General features: G+C 48.6%; 1 protein-coding gene across 1 annotated transcript in view; it reads left to right on the top strand.

Moving 5' to 3' along the window:
• Positions 1-13,090, top strand: part of LOC104464941 (collagen alpha-1(V) chain) — a gene marked incomplete at its 5' end in the record, with an annotated part of 56,731 nt that overhangs the window by 22,471 nt on the left and 21,170 nt on the right. The window contains 11 exons of the mRNA XM_010077802.1: positions 9-62; positions 4,249-4,293; positions 4,596-4,649; positions 5,550-5,594; positions 6,585-6,638; positions 7,204-7,257; positions 10,906-10,959; positions 11,511-11,618; positions 11,810-11,899; positions 11,994-12,047; positions 12,688-12,795. Of these exons, the coding sequence (XP_010076104.1) occupies positions 9-62; positions 4,249-4,293; positions 4,596-4,649; positions 5,550-5,594; positions 6,585-6,638; positions 7,204-7,257; positions 10,906-10,959; positions 11,511-11,618; positions 11,810-11,899; positions 11,994-12,047; positions 12,688-12,795 (720 nt within the window). The remainder of the gene's footprint in view (positions 1-8; positions 63-4,248; positions 4,294-4,595; positions 4,650-5,549; positions 5,595-6,584; positions 6,639-7,203; positions 7,258-10,905; positions 10,960-11,510; positions 11,619-11,809; positions 11,900-11,993; positions 12,048-12,687; positions 12,796-13,090) is intronic.

Here is a 13,090-nt window from a genome sequence, read left to right as displayed (position 1 = left end):
TCCCCAAGGGCTCCATCGGCTTCCCAGGATTTCCAGGAGCCAACGGAGAGAAGGGCACACGGGTAAGAGCTGCTTTGGCGTGGTTTCATTTTTTATTTTTTAATTTTTTTTTCCTCTCCCAAGAGAGGTCCCAGGGCAGGACATGGGAGATGCTCTGTGGCAGGACCTGGGCTGGTGCTCAGGATGCTTTGGCATGAAGGGGTTGCTCCAAGAAGGGTCACATCCCACCCGCCTGCATCCCAGGAGGAGGTTCCTGGAGCAAGAGGCTCCCGACGGAGGATGCCAGTAATAGCACAGTCGGTGCTGCAGACAGCAGCTTTCCAATTAAACACTGGGAATTTTTCCTTCAAGATATTTTAAGAGATTTCTCTGAACCTGAATCCTTCCCGCGCTGTCAGACTTTGCTCGGGGCACGGAGAGCTTTTTAATTACCAGTAATTATTAGAGATGGGTGAATCTGTTCAGAAGCAGCAAGAACCATCTTTAGCCTAACTTGAGATTCAAAACACATAGATAAAAACACTTTTCCAAGTTCCTCTTTTTAATAGAGCTGTTCCAAATTCACGAACACCTTTAAAATGTGGGGGCTCCGTCCTCCAGACTTGTCTCTACCTCTCACCCCACCTCCACAGACTTTGCTCCCAAGTAGGGATTGTCAAACGCACCAGTGATTTTTTTTATTTTGTGGAAGACATGCTTGCATTAGGGGATTCAGAGTACAACATAAAGTCATTTTCTGCATCAGTTCTGGTCACAGGGGAAAAAATGAGGGAGTGAGGAGAGCGAGTGGAATTAGTTTCCTTTTTATTCTCATTTAAATACAAATGGCTTCTAACAGACATGTTTGAGAGGAGCCCAGAAAATATAAATCACTTTGCACTACATTAATATCATGCCACGAAAATTTGGTTTATATCCACTCCCCCCCCATTTTTTTTCCCCCCCCCAGAGTAATTTTCATTTCATTCTGAACTACAAACGCAGCATCCTCTCCCCTCCCTCTGCTCCGGCTGGGAGGGAGGAGGGAGGCCATGAGTAAGGCAGCTGCCACGACAACCTTGAATTCACTGTAGCCCTATAATTACCACCCACCTAATCGAATATACAGCAATAAAATCCTTGGGCTGGATATTTGGGTGGTGTAAAACAGGGCATCGGCACCGCAGCGGGGCGGAGACATGCTGCTCTGCATCCCTGAGCATCCGCAGCCCTCTTGCTCCATCTGCTAATGTTATTCTGGTGGGGTGGAGAGCCAAACTGCTGGGATGGGAAAACGCCAGGGAGTGAAGCAGGTACCAGGAGCTGGTCATTTATGAGATGGGAAAAAACCCCCAAGGTTTAGGCTGGTTGAATTTTGGCAATGTCCAGCCTGAAGGGCATTGAGGAGGGAGCAGGTGTGCTGGGACGGGACCCAACTTTAGGAGCAGAGCAATGATAACAAGCCAAGAAAAGATAAAATCAGCAGTTGACTCACTTTTATTCTAAATGAGCCTTGTGCTCCTTGGAGGAGGTAGTGAGGATGCTTAGTTACACCCCTGGCATCCCACATTTCTTCACTTTAGGGATTGAAAAGGGATTTTTTTTGTGTTTCCAGCCCAGCCTGGAAGGAGATGGGGCAGCTCAGGTTGTCCTGGCTTGGGAGCTGAGATGCACTGGGGCCAGCATGGGCTCCGGGGCTGGTATCGCTGTGCCGGCATCCCCAAACCTCTGCTGTAAAGGAAGGAGATGGGAATTTGGGGACAAATAATGTTTTAGTGCATGGGGAGCAGGGTCAGGACTTCCCCAATGCCTAATGGGGAGCACGGTCTGGCACGCTTTTGTCAAACAGAAACAAGTTCGTTTATTTTATGTTATTTTTTTTTCCTCCCCAATGTGCGACTGGAGCATTTATGCCATTCCACAGCCAGTCCAGCAGCATGCTCTTGTCATATCAGTGTGTTTGCATGAGAGAGAGAGAGAGAGGATTTTCATGGACAAATCTCTCCTTTACTCTAAGGACCCCAGCGTGAAAATTTTTTAAGAGTAGCAAAATACTGATTTTCAGTAACTGGTTCGGTATCCTCCTTTTTTTTTTTTTTTTTTTTTAACTCCCAAGTGTCAGATTTGAACTAAGTGAAAAGTGATTATGTGCAGAATGATAGACTGAGCTGGGATCACAGCGCACAAACCAAATGGAGACCAGCGACTTAATTTAAACCTCGTTGAGTTAGACTTGATAAATCCCCCTCTCTTTCTCCTGAGACTACTATTTTATGAGCATGTCCATGTATAGGCGAGAGTTTCTTTTCTAGTGCGTTGTGGAGTAACCCAATTTGCAGCTGAAACAACCAAAAAAATCATTTGTTTGTCTTTTCTTTTTACAAGGTATTACCATTGTGCTCTTCGACGCGGTTGTTTATGTGACCAAAATAATATGAATCACGCGGTCCTCTTGCAATTGGCATCATCTAGGAATTGAAATAAGCTTTCCCGCTCATTATTTCAGCAGCACAAGTAGTCTTCCCAAGTCCTTAAATAATAAAAAAAAAAAAGGTGAAAACCAAAGGCAGAAGAGCAGCACCAGCATCTTGCTGGTGCAGGAAGATGGATTTTGGTGCCGGCAGTGCTGAAGCACCTTAACCCAAAACCACCACTTCTGGTTGTTCGGCTGCACGAAAGGGCTGACAAAGTTAAAAATGGGGGAAAAAAGAAAAAAAGGATGTTTGGTGTTTTGGGAGAAGTGTGACCTGTTAGATATCGCGACAGTTGTGGTGAGCGGCTGCTCGTTGCAGTGCCCGTTCTCACCCAGCTGCCCACGGCCAGAGGCGAGCTCGGGTGAGCTTGCTTGGACATTTTCAAAACCTGGTCATAAAATCAATAGTTAGACATGAGTAAGTGGTCTTATTTTTCGAGCTAATAGGCCTCTGCTATTAGCACGGGGTAATAGATCTCCCTGCTCGCCCGGTCTGACAGAGCCCGGGGGGTGCGTGGAGGTACCAAAATCCAACCATTTATTTGGGTGCCTAGAAAATAATCTGAATTTAGATGCCTTTCCCTCTTTGAAAAAGATGGGTCTGTGCACCTTTACAGTGCTACATAAATTCTTTGCAACAGCACACAGCGCTGTATGCATGATTAATGACAACAATAAGCAGGGGAAAATTTTTGCTTAAAAATAGAAGAGAGGAAGGAGAGGAGCGTGGGGGGTACCTGCGGGGAGGCGGCACACGCTCCCCTCCACCTGCTCTGGGGTTAGCCTCCTGTAGCTAAAGGAAAACCAGCTGGAGTACTTTAAAATGATCTTTGTAGTTAATTAAAAAAAAAAAAGATGTACCAGCAGGGTTTATTAAATGGAGCCGCAGATTTTTCAGCAGGACTCATTTTAATAGCTTGAAGAAAGTTGATTGTAAAGTTTTCCAGGTCCTGTTTTACATTTGCCTGGTTAATGAATGCTAAATAGGAGATGGTGAGATTGTGGGATGATGGATTTGGGGCAGAAAATGGCAAGTGATATTTTAAGCATCCTGTGTTCCTTACATAGAAAGCAAGTTCTTGCTCTTCCTTCCATTAACGGGCGATTGGTAACGATAGTTACAGCAGGACCGGAGGAAGAAAGTTCGACTGATGAGGATTTTTTTGGTAACTTGACACTATCCAAAATAGTGTTTTTAGGGAGCGAGCTCTAGGCCATTAGTTTTATTTTAGGCACGGGGTAATGGAGCTTAACGTAATGCCAGATTTAGGACCCAGCCGTCTCTGTCTTTTTTCTGTCAGAATTAATCGCCGTCCCCCATTAGAGGAAGCTGAGTGCATCTGTCAGGTCGCATCAGCCTGCTGCTTTGGCGCGGCTGCGGAACAAGGTCTTGAATGACTCGTTTCGCACAAAGTTCAGAGAGATGAAGAGAGATTTGTAAATATGTGGGGCAGCCTAATTGGCTTGTGTGGCGTAAACGAGCTGCTCAGAGCAGGAACCCTGCTCCTTAAACATCTTTAGATATGTTTTCTTAAGAGATTCCTTCCCTCAGATGTTAGATATTGTCTGGGCATTGGAATTGCCATCCAGGCTTGTCCAAGGATGAAAATAAATGAAAGTAAAGAAAATCATTAGGAGCCCAAAGTAAACCTGCTGTTGTCCTTTTCATGGCAAATGAGAACTGGGGAGGGTTTGGGGGCAGTTTTTGTGCAACCAGCTCCATTGTGGGTTCATCTGCTCCCAGCTCAGCCCATGATGCTGGCTGCTAACTCCTCTACGTTTCTTTTTCATTCCAGGGGACACCTGGCAAACCAGGTCCAAGGGGGCAGCGCGGTCCAACGGTAACGATCCATTTCTTCATTCCTGGAAAGCTTCTTGAGGCCGGGGAAAATGGGATCTGATTTTTGTCCTCACTGAGTAGGATCTGTGGTAGGACCCAGTGATTTGGGGCTGGGGGTCACCAGTGAGGGTGGTTTAAAGCCATCAGACCTCTTGTGGCGGTGCTGGAGGCTCCTGTCATCCCCTTGCTGCTGGTGGGACAATGCATTGACCTGGTGCAGCTCTGGGGTTTGGGTGCTCTGCCTGATTGCAATGTAGTGCTGTGCAAGAAGCACTAAAATGTTATTTTTTATGTCTTTTTAAGGGTCCACGTGGGGAAAGAGGCCCTAGGGGAAGCACTGGGAAACCTGGCCCTAAGGTAAGGTTTTGGGAGCCTGGTGGAGTTGCGTCCTAAAAAGTCCTGATATAAGAGACCGTTGGGTTCATTGCCCTCCATTTCCCTTCTCTCGAAAAGAGATTATATTTTGAGATTTCCATTATATTTTGAAAGCTGAGCCCTCCTGAGCTTCATCGCCCAGCCACATGGTTTCTAACCCATCCATAAAGTGTGTGCACAGGTCCCCCATGGCAGGGACCAGCACAGCCCTGTGATCCGCTGGTGCTTCTGCTGAACACTACTGTTTGGTGTTTAAGTAGTATTTGAAGCACCTTAGAGGCTTTAGGTTGTGCCATGGGTGAGCGGGCACATACTGCTGCTGGGCTCCAGAACCTTGCACCTTGCCGAGTCGCTCTGCACAGGCACTGTACACCCACAACTGGTCACTGGGCAAAATTGGGGTTTTTCCACCAACCCACCTGGGGTCAGGCTCAGCTCCAGAACCTGCTGCAGAGACCAATGAGGTGACCATCAATCGCCAGGCGTGATGGAAGCAAAGCTTTTGTAAGGAGACGTTGTCACCGCCGTGCTGCCGGCTTTAAAAATAAATATCTCGGCTTTGTGTCGGCATGAATTTTTGATAAATACCTCGTCTTCGCGGCTGCATTTATCTCTCAGAGGGAGGCCGTTATCTGGTGGAAATATCCTGAGCTGGCTGCCGTTATCTTTCCTGTATTTTTATGAAGCGATACAGGGGGGAACAAGCAGCTGCTCGTTTGTCACTGGATGCTGCTTCCGATCCGGAATTCTTCATAGAGGGGGACAGGGGGAGCTGGTGTGTGTCACCGTGGGCTTGGTGCTGTTTGAAGTCTTTGTGCAAAGCAGCTGCAATGGTGATATATGTATTTTTAATAGTGTGTTGTTTTCGTTTATTCGTAAAAGGGCAACTCTGGTGGTGATGGCCCCCCTGGTCCTCCTGGCGAAAGGGTAAGACAAGCCGGCGGGGATAAAGTGGGGCTCAGAGTTTAACGGGGCAGAGGAGGCGGGTTTGCTGAGGGGTTTTTGCAGTAAGCATCCTCCCAAGGACCCTGTTCAGCAGAGAGGGGTGGGCAGCCTGTGGGAGCCAGGATGTGGCTTAGCTTACCTCGGTCAGTGAAAAGGAAAAATCTCATGAGGAATCTGAGGTGAAATGTCCTGGTGTGGAGAGCGGTCTCACAAGTCAGCTGCAGCCCATGGGTCCTTCCTGAGCTCTCCAAGGAAGGCTCGAATGGGACCTTGGGTGTCCTGTGTGAGCATCGCTCCGTGGGAAAAGGGAAAAGTCACCCAGGGGTTTTGTACAGACAGCTAGAGACCCGGATTGCTGGAGGAGGTGGCTCCCTAGGACCTTCTAGTGCCTTCTCCAGATCACGGCATGCTAGGTGGAAAACACTGAAATGATGGGACTTGCATGTTTCTAGTCTCAATTTCTGCTTTGTTTTTCCTGGGTTTTGTTTTGTTTGTAAATTTTCTACAAAATTACCCAGGGAGGTAATCTGGGGAGCGGATGCTCTGGAGAGCATCTCTGTGGCAGGAGCCCCAAAGCCACCCGCTCTTTTTTTTTTTTTTTTTTTTTTTTTTTTTTTTCCCCCCATTCCTGCACAAGCTGGTGGCTCCCAGGTGCTCTCACTCAAGCTGGGACGGGAAAAGACCTCTTTTTCATAGTGCTGGGAGGGAAAGGCACAAAGCAGTTGATGCCCTCTTCATGTTTGCAGTGCTTTTTGCAGCTGGACAGGCCATTTTTTTTTTCATGCCTTTTTTGTTTTTTTTCCCAAGTGATGACCCCGTGCAGCTGCATCTCCCATTTTGGGGCATTTCTTTGGGGTGGAATACCTGGCTTTGTGCATCTTTGTGCTCATCTGCTGTCCGCGCAGAGCTACTATTTCACAGTAAAGTGTGTATGTTCCCTAACCATGTTTTCTGGCTTGTTTTACATCCCAGGGACCACCAGGGCCTCAAGGACCAACTGGATTTCCTGGACCAAAAGGCCCCCCTGTAAGTAACTCTCTTTTCTGGAACACGCAAAGAAATACATAAAGTCTTTTCCATCCAGCTGCGATCGCTGGTGCCGTTCTCTGACACACGGTGATGTAGCCAATGAAAGGTATTACTGAGACATCATGATAATAACCCAACGGTTTAGGATTTTGAATAGCCACATAACTTGCACCTGATTATAAATGTTCATTTCCTAATGACTCCATATCGCTAGGATCTTTCGTGGTTGCTCTGGTCTTTATTTTCCCTCCACTGGGACTGGGGGGACAGCACAACAGTAGCGCTGCTGCCTCTGCAATTATTATAAGCTGGTGGGGGGACCTCAGAAACCTTTTTGCAGTGATTTCCTTCCCTGTGGTGGTCAGCTCGCTCCCGCTCCGCACCTGTAACATCCATCTTTCCTTGGGGAGATGTGTGGGAAAGGGCTGTATCTTTTAGGGTTCTGAGCACCCCCATTTTTGCTGTTAATGGGAATGAATACAAGGAGGGCAGCAGGTTTGATTCGCTCCTTATCCCAGTTTTACTTAGTGATGATCCTTCTCACCCTGGTTTTCTGCTGTAGGGTCCTCCTGGGAAGGATGGATTGCCTGGTCACCCCGGACAGAGAGGAGAAACCGTAAGTAGCCAAAGCTCTTGGGCAGATCATTAGTCCTGAGTCTCGTCTTGCCGGTTGGTTTTTCTAAACCTTTCTGTGCAGCTGGGGAGATGCGGCCGCATGTTGGGTTCCTGGAAGGTCTGTGTCTCTCCAGCTGCATGGGATGGTCTACGGGAAGCAGCCCTCTTCTGAGCAGGACGGGTCGGGCTAATGATGGTTTCTGTGAAGGTTGTGCATCAACTCCTCTCTCTCTGTCCCTTGTGTGGAGGTCAACATAGAATCCCAGAATGGTTTGGGTTGGAAAGGACCTTAGAGACCATCCAGTCCCAGCCCCTGCCATGGGCAGGGACACCTCCCACCAGCCCAGGTTGCCCAAAGCCTCATCCAGCCTGGCCTTGAACCCCTCCAGGGATGGGGCATCCACAACTTTCCCTGCAACACGTGCATCATGCACAGAGAAAACACGAATGGAGAGATGTAGTGATGCTGGTGACCAGCACCGGAGGCGGCTGGGTTCTGTCCTGATGGGTGCTGCAGAGGCAGCTCCTCGCCAGGCTGGGGCTGGGTCAGCACCAGCACTCAGTGTGGTCCTTGCTTTCCTGAGGTGGAGAAGCAGCCTGGGGGTGATGTCCGAGCATTCCCTGTGGATGGGCTCTGTACCCCAGGACTCGCCGAAGCACTCATCCCTTTGCCTCCAAAGCGGGAGGCTGTGCCTCTGCTCTCTGGAGCGTTATGGGAACCTCTGGGCTTGCTTTGCCGCTCCATCCTCTGGAGATGTGCAGATTTGATGTCTCGCTGTTCCAGAGACATAGCCCCAGGGCTGTGATAGCAGACATCTCTCATGCGAGGCGGGCTCCATCCTTTGCAAGCTCAGCTTTCTGCATCCAGCTGCCTTAGGTCAGGAGCACTTTTATTTTCTCTGGAACCTGCAATGGGGAGAAATAGATTTTTCACTTCTTGTTGCACCGTCTGAAGGCCAAGAACTGTTGCACAGCAAAAAAGAGTTACAGCCCAGTTTTGACAGCGCTTGTTTTGAGAGGAAGGCAACTCCTGGCCGAGACAAGGGGTGCAATGGGTTTGCTCCAGTTTTTCTGTCCACACTGGTTACTGCAGCGCACTCGTGCATCAGCCGCTGCCTGAGCACCCGAAGAGCATCGCTGCTGATGCTGCCTTTGAGCCAAAGCTACGCACAAGGACTTCCCCAAGTATTGCTTCAGCAATAATCCCTCGCTGCAGCCCAGAGAGTGGCTCCTGGCTGGTTCGGTGCCGCGCTGTGTCGTACGCATACTGCTTTGTCCATTGTAAAAGGTTTTGTTGCACAGACGTAATCATTGTTTCTCACCAAAGGAGAACGATGAGGCATGCGGAAGGTATGATACCCTGGCTGTCGTGCGTCTCTGGTGGTCTGTTTTCTGCACTTTTTTTTTTGCTTGAAGGGTACCCTGAGCAAAAATGACCCTTCTGCCGTGTATTCCTCTGCATGCAGTAATTAGTATCTTTCCGTTTGGCATTTTTGGGGAATGTTTATTCTTTTTCTTTGGCTGTTTACAACCCAGCTCATTCACTGTTGTTGGTACACCCCTCTCCCCAGCACTGCATGCTGCATGTTAGCAGATAGACTCTTTGTTCTGTGTTTATTTTACAGGGAAAAAAAAACCAAAAAAAAAAACCAAAAAAAAAACACAAAAAAAAACCAAGAAACAACTCCCTCTACTCAGCTTTGCATTTTTCTCCACTGTCTTTCCCAGCAAATGAGCATTACAGAGGCTTTGCACATTTTGCATTTTTTCCCCTCAACTTATCACACAACAATTTAATTAACTTGCCTGGCATTGGCTAAGCAAGGCAACACAAATGCTGCTCAGCGCAACGCTGGATATTTATTGACACGCTGTAAGACTGACTTTAAGGCAATGGTTGTGGTATTTTTGAACACACAATCCTCAGGTCAGGATTAACTTAAATGTGAAGAGAAGAGTTTTCACCTGCCAGAGCCCGACTGTGACATTTAGTCTTCCTTCACTGAGTTATAACATCCAGGACACCTATAGTCAAATCAGAAGAAGTAGTAAAAACTTTACTAGCATCTGCTGTTATCAACTTAGAATAAAGCAATAGACCCCAAATCTGCATAAATATGAATGGAGAACGGGCTTTCAATTATTTGGGGTCTGAAAGTACTCCCTGATAGCTTTCTCCACTCATTGCAGCACCAGCTTGCCCATCACAGGCAAATCCTTCCAAAGAGCCCAAAATCTGTTAATCTGTGCCGTGACCAAGCTTGCAAAGATCACTTTCCCCTGTATCCTCTTGGGGTGCAGATGTGTGCAGACCTAGGTAGCAGAAGTCCCTTTTTTTTTCTCCCTTTCCTTATGCAGTGTCAAAAAGTGAGGAGAGAAACATAAAACCAAATTAAATAGTATTTCCACCTCAGTAGCCTTGTCAGAGCACTCTGTATCTTCATGCAAGAAGACTTGGACTTGAAATCTGTGTGTCAAATAGTTCCCTTTATTTTACTTTTCATTTACTAGCAAATAGGCACACTGAAGGATGACAAAATATTTGACCGTATTAGATTTATAAAGATTGGATCTAAAAAAAAAACCCCAAGAAAAATTCTAAAAGCTCTGCTCAAGGCTCAGACAAGATAAAAGGAATCCCCTTTCTTCACATTAATAGGAAAAGTCCTGTACAGAACTGGCTGAAATATTTTTCTACGATAAGAGTTTGAATTCTCCATTCATTTCCCGACGATGTTTTGCCATTTCCCCATCAATAACAGGATATTCTCTGTGATCTGCAGACAACTACAGAATAATATCGAGTAGTTTTTTTAGCATGACACATTACCGTTGCCTTGGGATTTATCTGATCGTCTTTTGTGGCAATGAGAAAATAGCCTGCGTGCCCTAAATGACATTTCCCCAGCTTGTCAGCATGCTGTAGTACGAATGATAATGAATGTGCTTTTTACAGAGTGGCTTAGGAGAGCTAAACAATCGCAGTGCTGATAGTTCCTTACTGGCACTCTTCAAATGTCATTATAAGTAGCTGTCATGGAGACTTCGATACTCATCAGCATTGGGAGAGAAACACATTTGTGATTTCTTTCAACACATGTTGATGAAGGAAATAAAGCTTCGCTCAGCCCCCAGGGCTGGGGGCTCATGGGCTTTCGTGAGGCTGGGGATCGGCGCTGCCGGTGCCCAAAGTGGAAGGCGGTCACCCAGCCTCCGAGCTCCGGGGAGCTAAGCCTGAACCAGTGCTTGAACGGGGAGCAGGAGAAGGGAAATGGTTATTAAGAATTACTAAGTATGAGGAAACTCACACATTCTGACTTTTTAATAGCCATTTCCTCTGTAGGTTTTATGAGCATAGCAAATTTTTTTATATATATGGCCACTCCTTCAGCCAAACCACGGTAGCTCCATCAAAACAGCAGAGCTGAGCTTTGAGAATCCCTTTTTCCTCCTCTGTTTCACCCCTGTGTAAATGTACAAAGACATATTTTCCACTTTCTGTTTGATTTCTTGTTCTTTTGTCTCTGGGTGTCCATCCGTTCCCGGTCGGTGGTTTCAGCGGAGGAGCAGTCGGGTGGCAGCCTGGGACCCTCACTGGAGCACTCCCTGCAGAAGTGTCATCTCCTTCTCTTTTCCCTTTTTCTAACAGGGTTTCCAAGGCAAGACTGGCCCTCCAGGACCCCCCGGGGTTGTTGGCCCTCAGGTAAGAAGCGAAGGCTCGTGCTTGCCCCATCCCTCACAGCTCATACTCACCAGTACAGCACAGCTGGCACCAGTGGCTCTGCTGGTTTTACTGGAGCTACTGGGACTGCAGTTATACAGCACAGAGCCTCCTCTTCCAGGGAAGGAAAAGTGACGGTGAAGCAAGCTCGATGGCTTTGGAGTTCCTGGCCAGGGTCTGAAATACCCCAGTGGGTCCCAGCCCACCGAGTCGAGGCGTTAGGATGGGATTGGGGCACCGTGCCGGACGGCTGCTGTAAATGAGGTGGCTCCTGGGGACTCACCAGAACTACCTCAGTGTAAAATTGGTGTAGGGTGAGAGGGAGACCACCTACATGCAACCTGACCAAAGCTCTAGATGCCAAAGGAGGCATCTCTGCAGGGATTCCTGGTGGCACTGCAGGGGACAGCTGGGGGAAGGAGCATCTTCCATCCCATTGCAGCCTAACGCAATAACCTCGCAGCCTGAACCTCCTCCATCATTGTTTGTTCAGCTGATACCCACCACCTTCTCCCTGATCTCTGTTTCTTCAGGGTCCGACTGGTGAGACTGGGCCGATGGGTGAACGAGGACATCCAGGCCCTCCAGGTCCCCCAGGTGAACAAGGTCTTCCTGGCCTCACTGGAAAAGAAGGGACCAAGGTAGGGACCAGCATCCTACTGGATTCACCCTCGTTGCAAGCTGGGATGCCGTCTCTCTCCCAGAGATGGAGAGGGATGGTCCAACAAGGACAGGATGTTTCATGGTGCCTCGTCACAGCTTGAGCCCAGAGAGAGCAGCTGGGTCTCTGTGGAGTCTGCAGACCCTCAGCCATTGATCCCTGTCGTTGCAGGGGGACCCTGGTCCCGCCGGCCTCCCAGGGAAGGATGGTCCCCCCGGCTTGCGAGGCTTCCCTGGAGAGAGAGGTCTCCCTGGCCCCATTGTGAGTAGACGCTGTGCCTGCTCCTTCCAGCGGGAAGGATGCCCAGGCGGTGCAGCACCCACCTCCCCAAATGACTTTGTTTTCCTTCCTCCAGGGTGCTCCAGGGCTGAAAGGCAACGAAGGTCCCCCAGGCCCCCCTGGTCCAGCAGTGAGTATCCTTGCCCTTACAGGCACCACCTAACGCGTTTACAAGCTTGGCAAGCCAAAGCGGAGGGTTAGTCACAGCTCGGTGCTTTATCCGTTATTTCCTTTGCGCTAACTAACGACGTGCTGGGTGTTGCTTTATTTTACAAGACACGCATGTAATAGCTCAGCCATTTAGTGGTGTCAGCCATGAACATACGTGACAAGCTGAGGGAACCGGAGTGATTCAGGACATTGAGAATTTTGCTTCTAAGTCACTTGCTTTCCCTCTGAAAGTTGTCCCCACTTGAGAATCGTCCTCAGTGCAGCCCTCCTGGAAGGAAATATTCCTCACCCAGCCCTCCCTGCTGCATGGGTCTGGAAGTGGCTCATGCTCTGGGTCCAAGCTGATAATGTGCCCCCAGGAACTGAGCTCCCTGTGTCATCCAGAGGAGAACCCAGCCCTTCCAAGGATTTTAATTAACAAAAGATCTGCAGGATCCCTTGGGCTGATGGTACCAAGTCATCACATGGCAGTCACCCCATCAAACGTGCTGCCTTACTGACGATGTATTTGCAGCATCCTACTGCTGGATTTCTTTCTTTCTGGATAGAGATGAAGCTCGATACTCCAGTTAACGCTTCCTTCCTTCTTCTCTGAACAGGGTTCTCCTGGTGAGCGCGGTCCCGCGGGCTCAGCTGGCCCCATAGGCTTGCCAGGGCGACCTGGCCCCCAGGGACCTCCAGGACCCGCAGGTGAAAAGGGAGCCCCAGTAAGTACCAGTATAAACATTAACAGCTGTGAGTCAAATAGAAATGTGTGAAGTAGGAAGCTGAGTGTGGAGACATTCCCTGGGGTAGGTGTATGCAACATTTAAAAAAAAAAAAGAGGAGGAGTTTAATTAGGAAGGCATTTGCTCATCTTGGGTGCATCAAACCACTGATGTTAGCTGCTGCATGGATGCAGTGACATCAGCGATTGCCACTGAGCCCAACTAAATCCTTACCCTTGCTCTGCCCTGGCCGAGGGGCAGCACAGGAAGGTGCAGCAGAGGTTTCGGCTCCGGG

The sequence above is a fragment of the Pterocles gutturalis genome, unplaced genomic scaffold (assembly GCF_000699245.1).
Source record: "Pterocles gutturalis isolate BGI_N339 unplaced genomic scaffold, ASM69924v1 scaffold11308, whole genome shotgun sequence".
In the NCBI taxonomy this organism is placed as follows: Eukaryota; Metazoa; Chordata; class Aves; order Pterocliformes; family Pteroclidae; genus Pterocles; species Pterocles gutturalis.
Note: the sequence above shows the minus strand (reverse complement) of the source record. Positions and strands in the feature narration are given on the sequence as shown.